The 20,473-nt window shown below is 49.9% G+C and overlaps 2 protein-coding genes across 3 annotated transcripts in view; both read left to right on the forward strand.

Annotated features, from left to right (window-relative positions):
- The window catches only part of PXN (paxillin), a 51,164-nt gene extending 34,343 nt beyond the window's left edge, over positions 1-16,821 (forward strand). For both annotated transcript variants that reach the window (XM_064168417.1, XM_064168418.1), the window contains exons 7-11: positions 9,576-9,746; positions 10,090-10,263; positions 10,797-10,878; positions 11,211-11,359; positions 13,286-16,821. In XM_064168417.1, coding sequence (XP_064024487.1) covers positions 9,576-9,746; positions 10,090-10,263; positions 10,797-10,878; positions 11,211-11,359; positions 13,286-13,552 — 843 coding nt within the window. In that variant the 3' untranslated portion in view covers positions 13,553-16,821. The remainder of the gene's footprint in view (positions 1-9,575; positions 9,747-10,089; positions 10,264-10,796; positions 10,879-11,210; positions 11,360-13,285) is intronic.
- Positions 16,822-17,157: 336 nt separating this feature from the next.
- On the forward strand, positions 17,158-20,441 carry RPLP0 (ribosomal protein lateral stalk subunit P0). The gene is made up of 8 exons (XM_064168570.1): positions 17,158-17,217; positions 17,431-17,534; positions 17,982-18,157; positions 18,255-18,342; positions 18,609-18,755; positions 19,215-19,400; positions 19,711-19,851; positions 20,202-20,441. Exons 2-8 carry the CDS (start codon positions 17,481-17,483, stop codon positions 20,364-20,366), a joined length of 957 nt encoding a protein of 318 aa, XP_064024640.1. The 5' UTR covers positions 17,158-17,217; positions 17,431-17,480; the 3' UTR covers positions 20,367-20,441.
- Positions 20,442-20,473: the final 32 nt, after the last annotated feature.

Consider the following 20,473-nt stretch of genomic DNA (forward strand, 5'->3'; position numbering starts at 1 on the left):
CTTTTCCCCCTCTCTATTAGGTCCCAGGGTACAGTGTAGGATATCCACAAGTGCCTATCCAGTCTTTTTGAGAACTGCACTGTAGAGAAGCAGAGCAGAGTTCCCACCTGCTCTGTGGGTGTGCCTTGTTTCTTTAGTGTGTTGTGAGCTTGAGCCTTTCGCCCCTGCTGCTTTATCAGGGCTCAGAAAACAAGCTCAGGGTGGGGTTGCTGCTAACTGCTTTTACTCCTAGGTGAGCTCTTAGCAACTGAGAATGGTCTTGCCCAGCACAGGTTTTCCTAGGAAGATACAAGGAGGGGAATTTTCCAAGTGTGGCTGTTTAACATGTTTTGCAGTCTTGAGGAGAAAAAAAACCTTAGAATCTTTGCACAACTCAAATAAAACCTGCATAGCAGAGGTGAGCTGCTTTGTGCAGTGCTGTCTGCTTTCCTGTCTTAGTTTCTGGTTGAGCTCTGAGGGCAAGCTGAAATGCAGTAGACCTTTAAGAGCAGGGCTTAGTATGTACTTTTGCAAGGCATTGAGCTCATCTATGTCCAAGTCTTCTTCCTGAAGCACAAGGAACATGTTTTTTGTGATTATCCTCCTTTTGTTAATATTGTCATTGGCTTGTTTAAACAGTTACTTTCCTTTTTCCTGTCCTCCAGGTTGCTTCATTTTCCTTTGGGCCCTTGTTTGTTTTACCTTCTCTTTTTGTGCCCACTAGTGGTATTAGCTTGCTTGTATAGAGGGATCTCTAGTCTGTACCAGTGGCAGGGAGAGAAATGGAGTCTTTGCAAAGATAAAAGGCTACTGTTAGAGTACCAGATGTGTGTGTGGTTACAAGAAATAGGACAGAGAAGGTAAGTATGATGTGTAGTTAGGTGGAGTTGGTAGCTGGTGCAACTAGAAGTTGCAGTAGATGGGGATGGGAGGAGTGAAGGCACTGATGTTTAGTTTCCCTCGTGCCCCAGAGTAAAAGGCACTGTTACAGACCGAGAGGTTACCCTTTTATCATCTCTTGCTTGCTTTAATGAGTTGCTCATTCTTTTCACTTACAGAATCCATTTGATTTTGGCTATCTGGCTCATCAGTCAGCAGGCACTGGGATTGCTTAATGCACTTGTGTTCTCAACCTCTGCCATCCCTGTGTAACATGATGCCTGCTGACTGCATAGCTAGATGCTTGCATTTAACCGTTCTATTACTGCTGAGTGTTTAACCATTGCACTTATTTTGGGGCTAGTCTGTTTTTAATAGCCTGGAAAGAATTGCTTCTGAGCAAAATGATAGTCTTGACTTGAAAATTACTGACTTCAGTTTAAGAAGTCTGGAACCACAGCATGAACCCAGGTTAGTTTTACAGGTGATGCTGGTTTAGGCAAAATACAGAGTGAGGGCGATAGTGAGTATTTCCCTCATTTTAGCTACTGGGTGTGCTTATGCTTTTCCTCTCTCCTGTGGCTGTGAGTCTTGCTGTGTTACTCCAGGGGAGGAACAATCTGTAATGAATTGTGGCCCTCTACTCCACTTTCCTTCTGGAGCATTGGTCTCCCTGTTGCACTACAGTTGTGACTTTGCAAATGTGTCTCTGTATGCCAACTCCTGAACTCTCGGGGTGGTTGCAGCTAAGGTCACATGAAGGTGTATGTCTCTTCCATTCACTGGCAGATTTTGTGCATGTTCTGGTTAATTCTATCTTTTATTTGTGTTAAGCATCTCAGAAAAGTGAGTAGAGACTGAGATACCTTACCTGAGCTTAGGAACTTCGGTTCCTAACTTCTAGAGGCTCCTTTGGAAAATGTGACCAAGTCAAAGCAGGTCTTGATAGCTCTTAGATTTGGAAATCTTTTGTGGATAAGTTTTTAAAACTGAGGGGGCTCAGTATTGGTTTTAGATTGACCTGCTGTGTGTACTTGTCCAAGCCACTGTCCTAATTTTTCCTATTTAATAGAAGGAGTAATGCCAGTTTGTCAACTAGAGTTCAGCCAGAAATGACTGAAAATGAGAAAGGAGGAGCCGTGGCCTTTTGTTTTCAAAAGACCCTGTAATTCAAGGCAAAGCCAAAACTCTGTATCAGTTGTTCTTGTTGTACTTGGATCAAAATGAATACTGATTTTGTGATAGTGTAGATCTGGAGTCTTTGGTCTAAGGGGAGGAGGCTAATCTAGCCACCTAAGCAATGCTTAGTAGGGCATGAAGTGACTGACAGGCTGGTACAGATTCAGTATGTGTCACATCCAAGGTGAGATTAGTGATGTGAATGGAACAAAGCCCATGTCATCTGTTCTTGCTGTGAATGCCCTGAAGCTTTGTTTTCATTACCATGTACTCAGCCAACTGGAGCATTTTATTAGTGTATCAAGAAGAAAATGTCATGCTTTGTTCTTTTCATTGTTCACTTTCTTTTCCAGCTTTGAAATGTAAAATTTACATGTCTGACTATGAGTAAGTTAAGGTGACCTTTACTTACAGTTAGACGTTCCTGGGTTTGTAGCTGGCTTCCTAGTGGCCGCTGTGTGCCCTCATCACAGCTGCAGGTGAACACAGGACCTTAGGAGAAAGGTGTAGGAAAAGGATCTTAATGGATGTGGAACTCTCATCTCTTGTGATGTGTTGTGAAGATCAGCTCACTGTCATACTGATTCTGCGCTTTGATACCTCATTTTACTTCCCTGCTCTTGAAAGTAGGGCTTTAGATTAACATGACTCTTTGACTTGGAGGTCATGATTATTGTAATGGTTAATTCTTTGCTTTCTCTCTTCTCCTCACCTCTGTCTTTATCTTTTTCTCTCCTTGTTCATTCTCTCTCCTTTTTGCAGACTAGTTCCACTATGTCTCTGACTTATGAATCCTCCCTAGAACCCATGCCCAGTTCAGCAGATGCAGACTCCAGCAGCTCTCCTCACAGCTTGCCAGTGCTATCCCATTCTAAGCACCCTTCTGCAAGTCACAGAGGGAATTTGGCAGTGCCAGCATCGGCCCCATCAGCAGTCCTCTGCATGGAGGATGGCAGCAACACTGTAATTCTGCCTACTTCAGGCCATTTTCCTGCTCCTCCACATGTGACCAGTTTGCCAGAAATGGTCCCTGTGCCCCCACCACGAGTCTCTTCTGGTTCTGCAACTCGTGGGGTGCAGATGACTTCAGGCAGCTTAGTTCAGCTGAGCAGAAAGCCTGATGCTTCCAGAAATGCTTTCCAGTTTGTGCCAGCTTCCAGTGCAGAGTTTCAGTGTAGATCTGCTCCTGAGGAGGCACAAGGCTTAAGGAAAGATTTGGCAAAAGAGACTGAGAAGAAAGAGCAGAGGACTGACCCCAAAATCTCAAGTGTACCAGTTTCAAACACTTTAAATGGTCAAGGCAAGGGACAAATACCTAAAGAACTGGATCAGCAGGGAGCGTTCAGGGACAGTTCAGCCCTTCCTTCCCAAGGCAGAGATGGGGACACGGCTTTAGATGAGCTGTGGGCCCTGGAGCTGCCTGCTTATGTGCCAGAGGTACATGCAAAGAATGACAGTGTTTTGAATCCTGTGTGTGAACCTTCTATCGTGGCCTTGGATCGGCAGGATGTCTTCCCAGACACTAAAAACCAGCTGGGCTTTGCAGAGGAGCAAGGTCAGGAGCTAAAAGCTGCAGTACTGGGTGAAACCCAGGTAGATGGCTGTCCTGATCTGATCAAGAAGAGGCAGGGCAGAGACAGAACTCCTAAGAAGGCAAGTGCTGCTAACATAACCAAAGTCGGAGGCCACCAGGAAAGTGAGCAGTTCAGGAGCTCTGCAGTTGCTCCACCATCTCCTGAAAAAGCTGAGTGGGATCTGCCATGCATCTCCAAACCACCCATTGAGAGGATTTCTGCATCAGGCCAGGCAGGCACTGAATGAATGTAGGAGTAGGATGAGTCCTGGCTAGGACTCTTGACAACACACTAACATTTTGTGTGCTGTGAGTGTGCCTGGCCTCACCCACATTAACAGCATGAGGCTCTGACTGTTGGTACTGGCAGCTGCATGTCACAGAGGTTTGAAATCTCTGCTTTATCTTGTGCTCACTTCTGCATGTCAGACAGAAGCACAGGATGTGGCAGTCTGTAGGGATTTCCCTGCAAAATGGACTTCCATTTCCTTACTGAGGTAAGGCTCGGAGCACAGAGGCCTCTGAAAAGTTCAGGGTCCGTTTCACACCACTGGAGGATGTTCCTGACTTGGGATGGCATCTCCTCTGCTCTGCTAACCTTTTTAGGTCTCACAGCTGGAGCTGAGAGTGTTCCTTCCAGCACTTGAAGTACGCTTTGTGCACCAGACCTCTCTGACCGAGAGCCTCATGCCTGTAAAGGGCAAGCAGAGAGGCTCCTCTGTCCTTGTGATGCTGAGGTTTCTTAAAGGCTCAGCGGAGTGGTCATGCTGCACCTCCTAGCTTGGCTTCCTGCTTGTTAATCTTTCCCTTCCTTTTCTAGATAGTTATTTTTGGCTGCTGTGACTATCCTTACAGGGTTTTTCCTTGCACTGAGTCACGGTTCTGGGCTGTGCCAAGAGGAATTTTGGCATTGTGGAACAAATGTCATTACTCTTCCTGCTCGCAGTTGTCACTAATGGCTTGGGTTTGTGCCGTTGCATCTCTGGGCTTGCTGTGACTTTGCTCTTCTCTGCTGATACTGTTGCCTTTGTCGTTAGATCAAATCTTTAATCAAGAGGACAAAAGAGACTGCGAATGTGCATCCCATGTATCGAGACCTCTCTCCAAGGCGTAAGCTAGGCCCTGCCATATTTCACAAGACTGAGTCCCGAGATGGTGAGATGGAAGAGCTGCAGGACAGACTGGGCATCGCTAAGCAGGAGCAGGACCAGTGGCAAAGCCAGGGTGACTGGCTGACACAGGGGGTCGTTGTCGCTGCCCAGCCCCAGGGGAAAGAGCAGAATGCCGGAGAGCAAGTGGAGAAGGTAGAAAGCAGGACATGCACTGGGAAATTCCAGCATGTCCCCAGCCCAGATAGCATTGTATGGAGGTGCAGATTGAGTTTCTGAGTGTCCTAAGCAACACGAAATCAAGAACTAACTCTTTTGACTCGCATTTGTCTGGCACAAAAAGTGAACAGGCACTCAGGTCCTGGTTCTTTTTGTTCAAGATTGGAGTGGGATTTCCTGATGCTGGTGCCTGTCTGGGCAGTCTGCTGCTATCACATATCAACAAATGTCTGTCAGGGGATTATTTTTAAAACTACACCTGACATAGAGACATGCATTGTTATCCCCAGTACTGCCCCTGTGCAGGGAGCTGTGGGTATAAGATGGTGCTCTCCCTTGAGCTACCCAGAGAAGCATGGTTTCTGGTTCCTTTCTCTTTCTTGCTGCTTTTTCCCCTTAAACATAGTGGTAACAATTAGCCTTCCTGCAGGAAGTGCTCGTTGGTTCCTCTTCGGATTTATTCACCTATTTTCTTCCTCCATGTCTTTCTAGGTGGTTTTTCCTCCAGAATCCCCACACCCCTCAAGGAAGATGATCTCTGTTCCAGCCTCTTCCCCTCTCCAGCCTTCCAGAGAAGCTGCAAAGACAATCCCTGCTAACGCTGCTCCTTCTCATCTCTCTGGCCCTGCACCTCTTCTTCCATTCACACCTCAGCCTTCCCACATGCCACCTACCCCAGCTCCTAGTCCAGCCTCCTCCTCTTCCTTTGCCTTGACTCCCCAGCCTCTCTTCCAGTGGGGAACTTCTGAGAATGATTATCATGAGTTTTCTGTTGTGGGCACCCCTCCTGAAGATCCTAGACGCTCCTGTTCTCCCCAGAAAAGGACCCCTAGCACCAGGACAGTTGTTTCTGTTGGCTGTCAGACTGAAGATGATGCTTTCTTCCCACAGAAGCAGGCAGGCTTCTCTCTTTTGGTTTGTTGTTCATTTGAGGGTTTTTTTTAGTAATGTTTTCCAGTCTAGATACTCCCAGGTTGGTAGATCAAGTAGGTATAAGGTCAGGTAAAGGCTGGTACTGAACTGCTGTATAGGAGAAAAGGCTCACCCAAGTGTGCCTGCCTAGCACTGCACAGTACAGGCCTGTGCAGGAACATGCTGACATGTGTGGTTCCTGTCTGATGATGATCACTTTATGCAGCAGGGACTGTATTTCCCTCTGAGAGGAAGGTGGCAGCTGTGGAACACAGGCTGCAACTCTCCCTGCCACAATCTCTCTTAAAGAGGGGGACAGTGAAAGATGGCAAAGCCTTGTTACTGGAAGGAGCAGGTCAGCAGTCAGCCCCTGTTTGCACATTGGACTGGGGTCCATAGTTCAAGTGGATTTTGGGAAGGAGGTGGTGTAATCAAGAGCTGTATTTTGCATCTCCTGCCAGGGTAGAGCTCTAGCTCCAGGGTGGTGAGATGTCTTAATGTATATGAGCAATGCAGTGGTGTGCCATGCTCTGTGCCTGGGTAGCTCTCCAGCAGTGACCAAGGAGACTCCTCTGTATCTCAAACTGCTGTGCTTTTCAGGTGACCTCTGCTCCTCCTCTCCTGCACAGTGCCAATCTAGTGGCTGCTCATGCACCCCTCGGGCCCCCTACCCACAACAAGGCAGGAATTCCTTTCTGTTTCCTCAGCATGGTGTGCCCTTCTGGTGGATGAGTGTGCTGCAAATGCTGCTGGGATCTGCTCCAAGAGCTCCCAGCACCATTGCTGATATCCTGTAGTGCATGGTTTGCTGCTTGTAGCACTCCTGACTGACCCTGACCCACAGCAGATCTCATGGGTGAAGGGTGGGAATCTGAAGGGCACTTGCATGAGAATTTTCTGTGGATGCTGTGCTGAGTGTCCTCTGTAAGCAGCAGGCATTGCATGCAGGAGGTGGTAGCAAGCTGCTTTCAGGTGGGGTCTCATCTATGAGCTGTCAAGGCAACTGGACCATCAGGCCAGTTAGCAGTTGCAGGGTGCACAGGTGGTTGTGCCTGCACTGCAGTCAGCTGTGGCTTGCAGGAGCACATGGTCCTTACAGGCAAGGGTGAAGTGCTGTGAGACTCCACATTGAATTCATTTCATCCTTCTCTCCTGAAGGCATTTATCATTTCTGCGTGGCATTTGTGCCTGCCCTCCCTGGTGGCCACAAGCTCCTGGTGGGAGTGAGAGAGGGTATGATTCTCAACATGGCCCAGCTGCCTTCCTTGTGCTGTGGAAAGTTGGTTGCTTTGGGGGTTGGACTCAATGACCTCCTTGGGCCCCTTCCAACCCCTAACATCCTGTGATCCTGTGCTGTGCAGAAGGTCCTGGCTTTGTCCCAACCCTGGCCTGGCTTTATTTCCAAAGGTCTGCTGTCTCCCTCCTGTGAGCAGTCTTCTTCCCATGGTGTGCACTGGAGACATTCACCTTTAGGCTCAGTGTGTTGCAGTCTGACAGAACTGTTCTATGCTGCTGGACTAGGAGAGGTTCAAGTTATGGGATGGCCTGGGGGAGAGAGGAGAGGAAAAGCTGTGTGTTAGGCTTTGTTGAGAGTGATGCTGCATGCAAGGCAAGGCTAGTGAGGAGTGTGTGAAAACACTGAACTTATGTATGCCATGAGAATTTTTACACAAGTGAGTAGAAACCAAGGGGACACCAAGCTGGGAGGCTTGGCTGGTACAGCTGAAGGCTGTGCAGCCATCCAGCGAGACCTGGACAGACTGAGAGCTGGGCACAGAGGAACCAAATGAGGTCCAACAAGGACAAGTGCAGAGTCCTGCACCTGGGAAGGAATAATAAACTGCACCAGTACAGGCTGGGAGGTGATCTGCTGGAGAGCAGCCCTGTGGAGAGGGATCTGGGAGTGCTGGTGGCTAACATCCACGGCACAGCAATGTGCCCTTGTGGCCAAGAAGGCCAATGAGATCCTGGGGTGTATTAAGCAGAGTGTGTCCAGCAGATCAAGGGAGGTTCTCCTCCCCCTCTACTCTATCCTGGTGAGACCTCATCTTGAATACTGTGTTCAGTTTTGGGCTCCCCAGTTTTAGAGGGACAGAGATCTGCTGGAGAGGGTCCAGCGGAGGGCTACGAGGATGATGAGGGGACTGGAGCACTGCCTGATGAGGAGAGGCTGAGGGACCTGGGACTTTTCAGTCTGGAGAAGAGAAGACTGAGAGGGTACTTAATAAATGTTTATGAACATCTGAGGGCTGGGGGTCAGGAGCGGGGGACAGGCTCTGCTCACTGCTCCCTGGGATAGGACAAGGAGCAGTGGATGGAAGCTGCAGCACAGGAGGTTCCACCTCAACACAAGGGGGATCTTGACTGTAAGGGTCCCAGAGCACTGGCACAGGCTGCCCAGAGAGGTTGTGGAGTCTCCTTCTCTGGAGCCTTTTAAGGCCTGTCTGGATGTGTTCCTGTGTGACCTGAGCTAGATTGTGTGGTCCTGCTGTGGCACGGGGGTTGGACTCCATGATCTCCTTGGGTTCTTTCCAACCCCTAACATCCTGTGATCCTGTGAAGGTTTGTGATTGAGTAAACCAGTTAAGTACAAGATATGACCATCTGTGGGACAGGGAGCAGAGCTCCTCCTGTGGCTGGAAGGGCTTGCTCTGCCAAGGTTGTGAAGCCTTTGGTGAGTTCCTGCTTCCCTGGCTGTGCTGGCAGCAGGCTGGTGGGTTGTTCACAAGTGTAGATATTGTGTCTGGTGTAATCTAATCTTTTTCTAGGAGAAAATGTGCCCCAGACCAGCATCTCAGAGAGATTTCTCTGGATCTCTCTAAAGTTGATGGTAGCTCTTGCAGTGCAAAGTCAGCTGAAATAATCTGTATTTCATTATAGCAGTTTGCCTGCAAAGGCAGCTTTGGTGGCCACAATGGTCATAAACTTTGTGAGTTAGGAACCCAAGTAAAACATTTCTCCCCATCCTCTGAGAAACCTTTCCTAGCCACCTGTAGTGTGAGGTTCAGCAACAGCCTCAGAGACAAGGATGTTAATCCAGCAGTCCAGCAATAGATGTGGCAGCCCTGGCTGCTGGAGCTCTGTGCTGGGTGCGCTGCCAGCTCTGTAGGTAAACAGCAGGCAGCGTGAGGGGATTTAATTCCTGCCTGCTTCCACTTCTGAGCTCAGGCCTGGGATGAGAGCCACCTGATGGAGGCAAAGGAGACTTGGCAAAAAGAGGTGCAGAAGGTGATGCAAAGTGGGACAGGGGAAGGGAGAAGATATTCTAGCCAAAAGGGAGGTGCAGTGATGAAGGGGCAAGGGATCTCTATCAGAGGAGTGACAACTGAGATCCAAGAGCAGCATAGAAATAATAGAGGTCAAGAGGAAGGGGCCCTCTGGATGGCGTCTCTGCCTTGTCAGCTGGCCAGGAACCGATGAGGTAAAGGGAGATTTTTGGCAGAGGTTTAGAGAGCACAGTACTGACTGCTTGGGATGTGCTGGTGACTTCTGCTGTATGCTCAGTGAATGAAAAATCAAACCCTCACTTCACAACTCTGCTGTTAAACATCCCAGGGTCTCTGCATGAGCAGAATACGTGTGTGTCCTTGATCCCTGACTTCTGCAATGAATGTAGCTCTTTCCTAAGGGTCTCCAGTCCATCTCTACAGAGGAGCCACTGGCAGAGCAGGCATTTAGCTCCTAAGTGCAGCAGCCTTACAGTCTTTGTTTTCTCTTCCCTGCAGTTCATGGCTCAGGGCAAAGTCGGGAGCAGCTCCCCTCCATCCACAACCTCCAAGCCTGGCAGCCAGCTGGATACCATGCTAGGAAGTCTCCAGTCTGACCTGAACAAGCTGGGTGTAGCTACAGTTGCCAAAGGTGTCTGTGGAGCCTGCAAGAAGCCTATTGCTGGGCAGGTGAGTTGAAGATGCTGTCTCATTGCTGGATCTTGGGCTGCAGCTGGGAGTAACGGGGAGGGCTTTTCGTGAGGCTGAAGAGACTGGAGATGCTGGAGAAACTGAAGTACTCTATTTATCCACTGGCTAGGTACGCTGTAAGCTCCTCCAGTGACCTCTACCCTGCCCTTGAGGGACTGCCCTCTCCTGAGATGATAGGTAATTCAGTTTTCATGCTACCCCAGTCCAGGGCTCACTCGAGTAGTAGAACTTGTCATTCTTGCTGACCTCCAGCTGGTATCTTGTCTTGTGGTCTAGGGGAGAGTGAGATAGAGTTGTCCTTCATGAATTGTCTTCCTAACAGGTAGTTACAGCCATGGGGAAAACTTGGCACCCTGAGCACTTCGTCTGCACCCACTGCCAGGAGGAGATTGGGTCCCGGAACTTCTTTGAGCGCGACGGTCAGCCCTACTGCGAGAAGGACTACCACAACCTCTTCTCCCCGCGCTGCTACTACTGCAACGGGCCGATCCTCGACGTGAGTGCCGCGGGGGGCTCGAGGGTGCTGCAGGCCTGCCTGCTAAAGACTCTACCTGTGTGTCCAGAGTGGAGGATTTTTGGTTTGGGGCTTCTATTTTCCACTTGCCTTGGCTCTGAATGGGAAACAGCTTGGTCCAGTCAGTTCTTACACTGCTGACAGGAGTTGATCGCTCTTACCTTCACTGAAGTTCCTTCAGAGCCCCATATCACTGCAGTAATAATTCCTCAGCATTTGGCTGTTGGTGGCCTGTAGTAACAGAGACCAGTGCTGGTCCTGAGAGCTGGACAGGGTCCTGTGTAAGGGAGGAAGCAGTGTCTGAGATCCTTTTAGGGTAAAAAAAAACCATGTGCAGGCAAAGCCTGAATGAGCCAAAGGAGAGAGTTGACTCAGCTCTCTAAAGGACAGGCTATTTTAATGCATGATGTTGTCATTACCAACGGTACTGTGTTTTTCCCCCCTGCCCAGCCCTCCCTTACCTCCAAGCTGAAGTCATCATTTATGTGACTTGCACTTTGTCTTCTTCTGAACAGAAAGTGGTGACGGCCTTGGACAGGACATGGCACCCTGAACACTTTTTCTGTGCCCAGTGTGGAGCTTTCTTTGGACCTGAAGGTATTGCAGTCTCCTCCCTGAACCGCTGACAAGGGTGTAAGGCAGAGCTGCTATTAGGGGACAGCCTGGGAGGTGACAGAGGAACTACTGAAGAAGCAGATTCCAAGGGCTGTAGCTGTTTCTGGGGGAAGGATGCTAGCAGCAGTCCTCTTTTCTCCTGGAGAGGAAGAGTGAGCATGTGTGCACATGGGACAGGAAGGGCAGCAGAACAAGGATCCTGTGTTGTAGTAGGGTGAAGGATAGTCCTACCCACACTGCTTACCCTGCAGAGCTTGCCTGGCTGTAGGTAAAGCTCAGGGCTGCTGCTCACTGCCTCTCTTCTCCTTTTGCAGGCTTTCATGAGAAGGATGGCAAAGCTTATTGCCGCAAAGACTACTTTGATATGTTTGCTCCCAAGTGTGGAGGCTGTGCCCGGGCTATCCTGGAAAACTACATCTCTGCCTTGAACACCCTGTGGCACCCTGAATGTTTTGTCTGTCGGGTAAGAAACTCAAGGTCCTTTGCTGCTGCTGTAGAATCCCTCTCATTTCCACCCTGTAAGCATCTGATCCCTTATCAGGAAAAGATGTCTGTGGGGTAGTGAAAGTCAGACAGCCCCACAAGATAAAACCATGTCAGCAGCCAAACACCTTCTTGTTCTGCCTGTTTACACTAAACTTTCTAGCTGCTTTGCTCTTTCTCTTCCCAGCTGCAATTATGGGCTTCTGCAGCAGCTCACAGATAAACACAGAGACGTTTTCTGTGACTTTTAAATAGTTACAAGCTAAGTTTCTCCCTAAGCACTTGCCTCAGCAATCAGATTCTGAGGATCTTCCTCCTGTGCTCCATCTGACAATGTAAACTAATGAGACTGACCTCGTTCAGACAAACATGTAAGTCAGTGAAATAGTGGCAGGCTCCATGCAACAGGCATAATAAACAGGAATACTGCAGATTAAATGCTTGGCACTCTTTCAGAAAGCCTTGCAAATATTAACTCTTAGAGGCCCCAAGAGATGAGCAAAATCAGCAAAATCGGTTGGCTAGTGTGGGGAAGAAAGAGACCAGAACAAGCAGCAGATCCACAGCTGCTGATTGCCTCTATGGTGCTCAGAGCAGACTGTCACCATGCTGTTGGGACTTCCTGCCCACTCTGGCTCCCACAGTGATGTGCAGAAAGTGGAGGCAGAAGATGACAGCCTTGTCTGTGTGGGGCTGGGGGAAGCTGTGCCTTTTTGTGCTGAGATCAAGAGTTCTGTCAAGCAGTTCTGTTTTCCCTTCCCCCTGCCACCACATGGCCTCTCTTAGTGGGCCCAGCACTGATGTCTTTCAGGACATGAGATGGGATTCTCTCCCTGTTTCTGCTAAAGCAGAGCAGGCTTTCCAGTTGTCCTGCTGACTGAGGGAGGAGATGGTTTATTAAACTAATTGTCAGCATTAGAAAAGTCTTGGACTTGTTGCAGGCAAACTGCATTTGTTCTGATGATGTGAATGTTTAGCTGTACGTGGCTCTGCATGCTGTTTGTTGGACTGGTATGTCAAGGTCCCTATTGTGTGTCCATCCTGGGGAAGAGGATGGTGTTGGAGCTGAGCAAAACCAGGATTCTAGAAATCTGCCTTCTCATCATGCTCAGCAGCAAGGCCCAGAGTTGTTTGGTAAACCTGGCAGTATCCTTGACTCTCCCTGCACCCTCCTGCCTCTTTGCTGCTTGTCCCCCCATTCCCATGTGGAGAGTGGGTGCTTCCACTGCAGGTTCTGAAGTGTAGCATCCTCAGCTGGCATCTGGATGCTAAGGAGCACATAGCTGGGGTATCCTCCTTCTCTGTCCCACATGATTAGTACTGTTGAACAAACAGCAGTTTCTCCCAGGGGTGGTGTGTGTGTACCTGGTGGAGATGTTTTAGGAAGGACAGTCCTGCTCAGAGTCTTACCTGTGTAATGCCAACCGTTCTGGACAGACCACTTGTGAAAATGAGCGTGCCTCATTTCCTCAGTTGGAACCAGCCCCACATTCATCGGATTCTTACTGCTTGAAAGTCAGTGTTGGTCCCCACTTCTGCCTGCCACACTAGGGGAAGGTGAAGGAAAAAAGTGGAATGTGCTGTTGTAGGAACATCCTTCCTCCTGACTGGCCATATCTGGTGGCTCGCTTACTATATTTCCTTGTGTAAGTGAAGCAAGCTGAGGAAAGAGGCCTGGTTAATTCCTTTGCTTGTGGCTTTATCTGTCCATCTATCAGCCTTTCCTTGGAAGCTGCTGTTGATGGACAGAGCTTGGCTGCTTGAACAACACAATGGTGCTGAAGGGCAGCTGTTCACCCTGCTCCATGTGCAGCTAGGCTGTGCCACAGAGCCAGGGAGGCTGTGGAGCTGCCTGCATGCCTGGCTTCTTATACATCCTGTCCCCTTCTGCTTTGTCCTTCTGCAGGAATGTTTCACTCCATTCATCAACGGCAGCTTCTTTGAGCACGATGGGCAGCCTTACTGCGAGGTGCATTACCACGAGCGCCGCGGCTCGCTCTGCTCCGGTTGCCAGAAGCCTATCACAGGACGCTGCATCACTGCTATGGGCAAGAAATTTCACCCCGAACACTTTGTCTGTGCCTTCTGCCTCAAGCAGCTCAACAAAGGAACCTTCAAAGAACAGAACGACAAGCCCTACTGCCAGAACTGCTTCCTCAAGCTCTTCTGTTAGAGGCGTCGTAGACGGGCGCTAAGCATCTTTCTGCCACCCCTTGGCAGTTCTCTCTCTCTGAACATTACTGTGATTTAGAAACCTTACCAGGCGGGGGGAGGAGGGTGGGGTGGGGTGGGAGTGCTCTCTGCTGCTACGGAGAGGCAGCAGATCCAGAGATGAGATGGACCATTAAACTGGAAATGCCCTTGCTGTGTCTGAGAAGAGAGAGGCGAGTCCCCTCATTACGGTGTGGCGTGGGTGTCTCTGTGTGTGACTGACAGCTGAGCTGAGCTCGCAGGCTCCAGCAGGGAGATCCTACCCAACCCCCTCCTGGCAGAAGGAGCCTTTGCCAGTTCGTTTCAGTCTGTGTCAGTTCCTTGAGCAAATCGTGACACTTGCAGACAACACAGCCCTCTGCTTTGACACTTCTTTCTCAGGCTTTTGTCTGCATGCCTGCAGCCTGAGCAGTAACACAGTGAGGGCACCCTGTGATCTCAATGCCACCCTGGCTCTGCTCGCTGGAGCCACGTGGCACGTGTGACTTGCTGAGATCAGAGCATCAGCACAGGCAGCCGGGGCCCTGCAAGGGTCTCTCCAGTTCCATTACACTGTAAGGAGATGATACCACTTACTTTTTCTTTTCTCTTTTTTTTTTTTAAGGAATCAAGGTGTTACTGTGTGGGGTGCTTTGTTTTTTGGTTTCTGCCCCCCCTAGTTTATTCCCTGCCTTTTCTCAGCACACTGGAGCAGGAGGTGGAAGCCCTGGCCACACCTCAGCAGTGATGTGCACTCCTGTGGGTGACACGCTGTGCCAGGCACCTGTCAGCAGCCAAGCTGCTGGGGGCATCTGCTGCTCCTGGGAGCAGGGAAGAGGCATCCTCCCTCCTTCTAGAAGCAGGTGCAGAATGGTTTGAGCACAGCCTTTTTCCATCCATCCCTGCCAGGAGAGGGTGTGACTTGTGTGTGTTTGTTGGGCCTGGAACTGCCACAAAAGCAGGGAAAGTGGAGAGGTTTAAGAACCCAGGGAAAGAAAAAATCCAAGCTTTATATCCTTTTTTTTCTTCCTCTCTTTGCTAATGACACCTGTGAGCCCCATGGTATTTCCCCTTTCTGTGCTCTTGTTAACATGTTCTACTGAGAGATGCTAAAGCAATAACCTTTTATATTGACTGTTACTGGTCTAACAAGTCCCTCGGGTCAGGTGTGTGAGACACACTTGGGAGTTCTCCTATCAAAGTGAATACTGTATCCTGCCTTTGATAAGAACTGTAGATTTCTACACTGATTTTTTTTTTTTTTAAATTCATATCTGATTTACTTTTAATCCTCTTATACAGAAATTGGTTTTGAAGTGATTTTAAGAAAGCAACTTTTATATCAAGCTGTGCTATTCTAGGCAGTCTGCCAGTTGTGCTGGTTTACTGCATCTGTAACCTCAACGCTTTGTTAAGCCTAACTAACATTGATTATTTTCTTTTTGTGGTGGGTTGGGAGGGGCTGCAATCTATGGGGAAGGGAATGTGACTGGGTTTTTTTTTCCCTAGCACAGGCAGGTGAACTGTGAATAGCTTTTTTTGTCCTTTCTTTGTTTTTTTTTCTTTCCTTTCCCTCCTCTGGGTCACCTGAAAGTGTGTTGTTTTGGTTTCTCTTGTAACCTGTAAACTGCTGTATTTGAGTCACCTGCCGTTCTCCCAAAGCCCAGCTTCCAGGATGCTATAGAGAGTCTTAAAATATGATGCTGCAGGGGCAGAAGAGCTCAGACCTTTGCCCTCAGTTTCCTGTCTTCACCTATATGAAACCAGAATAGGGTTAAATGGAGGAGAGATTCTTTTTCTCCTGTGGAAGAAAGGCCTTAACTAAGGAGAGGAAAGCGGGGGAGACACTCTGTTCCTGGCTAGCTGTGTAACTTTTGGGCCAGTGACTAAACCTTACCGTGCCTCAGTTTCCCCATCTGTAAAATGGGGGCAGTTCAGCCTGGATTTGTGAGGTTATTGTGAGGCTTAATTCACATTTGCTAAAGCACTTTGAGGCCTGGAGGGTGCTATGGGAGGTGAGGTATGACATCAAAACATCTGACAACATTCTGTGTTATCAGCCAAAGCAGCTCCAGGAGTGGTGCTTGGAATCACTTCTCCAGAGTGATACAGCAATATCACCACTGACATCTGGTTGTGCTTTTCAGCTTGGCAGGTGCCTTAGGGGCCTGGGGGCACCTGTGTCAGAAACCAGCCCAAACGTAGGCTGGAATCTGTGGGTTACTGTCCCGTCTGACCTCACCACATTGCTTCGCCACCACGCTTAGGTCACTGCAACTTTTTCACCTGTTTCCCTGTACAAATGAACCTCAGTTTGCAGTTGTGAGAGGGAAGGGAGCTGTGGAAGCACTAGAGCTAAAGCTGTGTCAAGCTGGGCTGAGCACAGCTCTTGGAGAGGTTGTGAGGCAAGGAACCATGTGTTTGTCTTTCCATCTTTGACAGCAGTTTGACTAAAAGTGGACATTTCTGAGAACAGGTCAACTTCTTACTGCTAAGAGAACAAAAAGTCGTTGCATTAGAAGTGCCAGAGAGGGCTGAGAAGGTGTCTCTGGCACTACCACTTTGTTGTGTGACAGCTGCAAACTGTGTAATCATGTGCCTCTGTCTCCCTGTCCAGGGAGTCTTTAACCTACCTCGCTACTAGCTGAGGCTTGTGTAAGTGACACTTCAGGAAGGCATGGAAAACTCTGGGTGCAGGGTGCCATGGAAGGTGCTGGTAGTGCACAGCACCACAGGGGAGGCTTCTCTATTCTTGGAGCTTAACCAAGATTGTTAAACATTTACCTCCTGAGCAAAGTGTTGAGTGTGTCCTGGGTTTAGCTGCTCTCTGACATGCTGAGATGCGACATGGATGCTACTCTGCCAAATAATGACTTTTGGTAACTGCTGCCACAGTAGGTGCCCTAAATGCCTATTACTTGATAACAAATGGGATTTTAGGGTAGCACAACCACGCTACGGGGTGAGAGGCGAGAGGGTGGTGTGGGGGGAGAGACAGGGTGTGAGAGGCTGGTGCTGGAGCAGGGACCGGTGCAGTGGGCTGCTCCTGGGGAGATTCTGTCTAAAGGTCTGTCCCCAGACGAAATGCTATCCCGGGGCAAGGTCAGTCCCACCGCGTCGGGGCTGAGCTGTGGGGGATGCTCCGCTGGGTCGACAGTTATTTGATTTCTCCTTGTAAACTTCTAACTCCGCTTTCTTGTGCCATTTGCGATTCCTGCAGTTACGCTAATAAAGTTTTTACCGTTATTCTCACGCCTGTGGTGGGATTTTTTTTTCATAGCCGTTACATTTGTGAGAACCAAGGCGAGGTCCCTTTTGGGGGCTGCGGGGGCTGAGGCTGCTCCGAGGGAAGCGGAGCTTGTCCCTGCGCTCGCCCCGTTCCCAGCTTCCTGGGGCGGTGGCGACTGTGCTGCCGCGGCGCGGTCCTCCCTCCGCTAGAGGGCGGCGCGCACCCAGACAGCCTTCTGAAGCCGCGCCGCCCCCTGCGCCGCTGCTCGATGGTAACGGCGGCCTGTCCTGATTGACGCGGCGGGCAGCCAATGGCGTGAGCCGTGGTGGCGCTGTGGCTCCCTGTGATTGGGCGTGAGCCGCGCTATAAAAGGAGGCTGGGCCGGGCCGCGGCCTTTCCTTCCCGGAGCCCTCGTGGAGGTGAGTGTGCGGTCCGGCGGCTCCCGGGTGTCTGAAGTGGGCCGAGGCGGCTGGCTTGGTCTCGAAGCGTACCCGCATCGTCTTCGAAACGTCCTCATGGTCCTGATCTGAGGCCAGACTGCTGGGCGGGGAGCGCGGAGCTGCGGGGCGGGGGAGGCAGGTGAAAGAAAGGGCAGGGTGTGGGCCCGCCTGAGCCGCACTTCTCTCTGACAGATCCCAGCTCGTCTTTAAACCCACCGGGCGATCCTTGGAGCACCGCCGCGATGCCCAGGGAAGACAGGGCTACGTGGAAGTCCAACTACTTTATGAAAATCATCGTGAGTATCGGCGCGGCCCCCTGAGGCCTTAGACCTGGCCCAGAGGCTCGGGCCTGATGGGGCGTTGCCGTCGCCTGGGCTAGGGGGAGGCCCCGGCTCGCCGCTGAGCGGTCCGGCGGGAGCTGGGTGAGGTGTCTGCGGAGGGGAACTCTTGAAAAGGGGGATGGGGGTGCTTTGAGTTATCTGAGATTAAGATTCCCCAAACCGTTTTGAAGGCTGCAGTGAGAATGTGCGGTGATACTTGCAGAGGTAGCCTGTGTAGGGATCTAACTGGACAGCTGAGTTAAAGGTGCAGCCTTGTATTGCACCCAGCATCAGTCAGAGCTCGGCACTCTAAAACTTCTGGCAAGTTTTTGGTTTTGTTTATTTTGTTTTGTTGTTTTGGGTTTTTTTACATGTTACCCGGCCAGAGTTCTCTGTATAGTTATAGTGTTTTTTTTGCTATAGCAACTGCTGGATGACTACCCAAAATGTTTCATTGTGGGAGCAGACAATGTGGGCTCCAAGCAGATGCAGCAGATCCGCATGTCCCTGCGTGGGAAGGCTGTTGTGCTGATGGGGAAGAACACGATGATGCGCAAAGCTATTCGTGGTCATCTGGAGAATAACCCTGCCTTAGAAAAGTGGGTAACGCTGTCTGAGTGTGCTTCTGGATCCTCTGTCTGGGAGGAGGAGATGTTGTCTGAGAAGCAGAACTGAGGACTGTCATCTTTCCTTCAGGCTGCTTCCTCACATCCGTGGGAATGTGGGCTTTGTCTTCACCAAGGAGGATCTGACTGAGATCCGAGACATGCTGCTGGCCAATAAGGTAGGTTGGATAAATCTTCACTGTGTTTCTGGGTTGGTAGTTACAAAACTGAATCCACATGGGGGGTACTAGATTATTGAGAGTCTTCAAGGGTTTGTAACTAGGCCTCTGCAGTCTTGGCCAAACCGCTCAAGTTCAGCTTCTGTCTAACTTGTGTGTGCTGGGTGATGTTTTTCCTGGGGCAGCATTCCAGGAGGGAGTTGATTCCATCCTACAAGCTCTGAGAGGTGAGCATACTTCCAGTTCCTTGTTTTCCCTTTTTCCAGGTGCCAGCTGCTGCCCGTGCTGGTGCTATTGCTCCCTGTGATGTGACAGTGCCAGCCCAGAACACTGGTCTTGGACCTGAGAAGACCTCATTTTTCCAGGCCTTGGGCATCACCACAAAGATTTCCAGAGGGACCATTGAAATTCTGGTTAGTGAGCAGCAGGCTGCTGTTGCTGAAGTTCTTCCTTGATTAGACAGCCCTGATTGTGGCAGTCAATGGAACTAACTCCTGTTGGTGCTGAAATACTGTGTCAGCAGTCTGTCTGCTGTGCTTGGGAGCTTGGACAGGGTTTGGCTTGGCTTCAGCATGCAGTGGGAGAAGGATAAGTTCTCCAGATTTAGCTGGCTGGTCAAGCTCTGCTGGAGGAACTCTAAGGCAAGCTACCTGCAGTTAATGCAGGAAGAGTGCTTTCTATCTCCTAGCTGAGATGTACCTGCTTGTGTGGTCTGAGGTTTTTGGGGCCAAACTTGGAGCCTGTTTTTGTTGTGCTCGTTTGTTCCTTTAGTTCCATCTCTTACCATTGGAAATGAGCATTTGTGTCCTGCTGTATCAAGGTGTCTGGATTTCTTTGCTGTGTCCTCATTCCTTTCCTCCTTATTTCCTCAGAGTGATGTGCAGCTCATCAGGACCGGAGACAAAGTGGGTGCCAGCGAAGCCACCCTGCTGAACATGCTGAACATCTCCCCCTTCTCTTTCGGGTTGGTCATCCAGCAGGTCTTTGACAATGGTAGCATTTACAATCCTGAAGTGCTGGACATCACTGAGGAGACCTTGCACAAGCGCTTCCTGGAGGTGAGTGCCACAACCTATGTCTGTTACATTCCACCTTTTCATCCTTACTGCTGTGGCAGCCACCACTGCCCCAGAATGAAGTGCAAGCTCTGGTATTTTCCATGAGGTCCTGCAGAGCTGTTGCTTTTTCATCTGAGCCTACTTCAGAAATGTTTGAGGTCATTTGAATCCTCGTCTGATTTCACTGGAGCTGTGCATTGCACCCTGCCCCTCGTTACGTTGGCACCATAAGAATATGCCATCATCTGCCATGGTTTCTAGTCCAGGTTGTTTCTCGGAGCACAGGAGCATGAATCTTCTCTCTTCACAGGGTGTTCGTAACGTTGCCAGCATCTGCCTGCAGATTGGGTACCCAACCATTGCTTCTGTTCCTCACTCCATCATCAATGGGTACAAGCGGGTTCTGGCTGTGGCAGTGGAGACTGATTACACCTTCCCACTGGCTGAAAAGGTAATGGCTGAATGATCTGCTGCAAAGAGAGGTGTTAAAATGCAGCCAAGTCACAGAAACACCTTGTACATCACCTAATTTGAAAGGACTTGTATGAGAGGACTGGCTCCTGAACTTGCTTCTGTATATTGAGGTAGCAGAGAGCTGAGTTACCTGGTGTTCCTTCCTTTCGTGGGGCTACTGCACTGGGGAGTAGCTGAGATGTCTCTGAACCTTCATACATGGCAGGGATAAATGCATGTTGGTCTTCTGGCCAGCTGGAAGCATTACCTTCGTGGTTGTAAAGGTTCAGTCCTTCAACATGTTTGTTTTGAGTTAACCGTTTATTAATACTCCCCCTCGTTTTGCAGGTGAAGGCCTTCCTGGCAGACCCCTCTGCTTTCGTGGCAGCCATGCCCGTGGCAGCTGAAGCAGCTGCACCTGCTGCTGCCGCCGCTGCCGCTCCAGCAAAGGAGGCTGCGAAGGAGGAGTCAGAGGAGTCTGACGAGGACATGGGATTCGGTCTCTTTGATTAACCACAGGCATCGTCTGTCTGTTTGTGTCAAAGTTGGTCCAAACAAAGAGAAATAAAAAGCTCTTTTACACCTTCATCTCTGCCTGCATCCGTCCTGTGGTCTCCAGA

The sequence above is a fragment of the Pogoniulus pusillus genome, chromosome 30 (assembly GCF_015220805.1).
Source record: "Pogoniulus pusillus isolate bPogPus1 chromosome 30, bPogPus1.pri, whole genome shotgun sequence".
Taxonomy (NCBI): Eukaryota; Metazoa; Chordata; class Aves; order Piciformes; family Lybiidae; genus Pogoniulus; species Pogoniulus pusillus.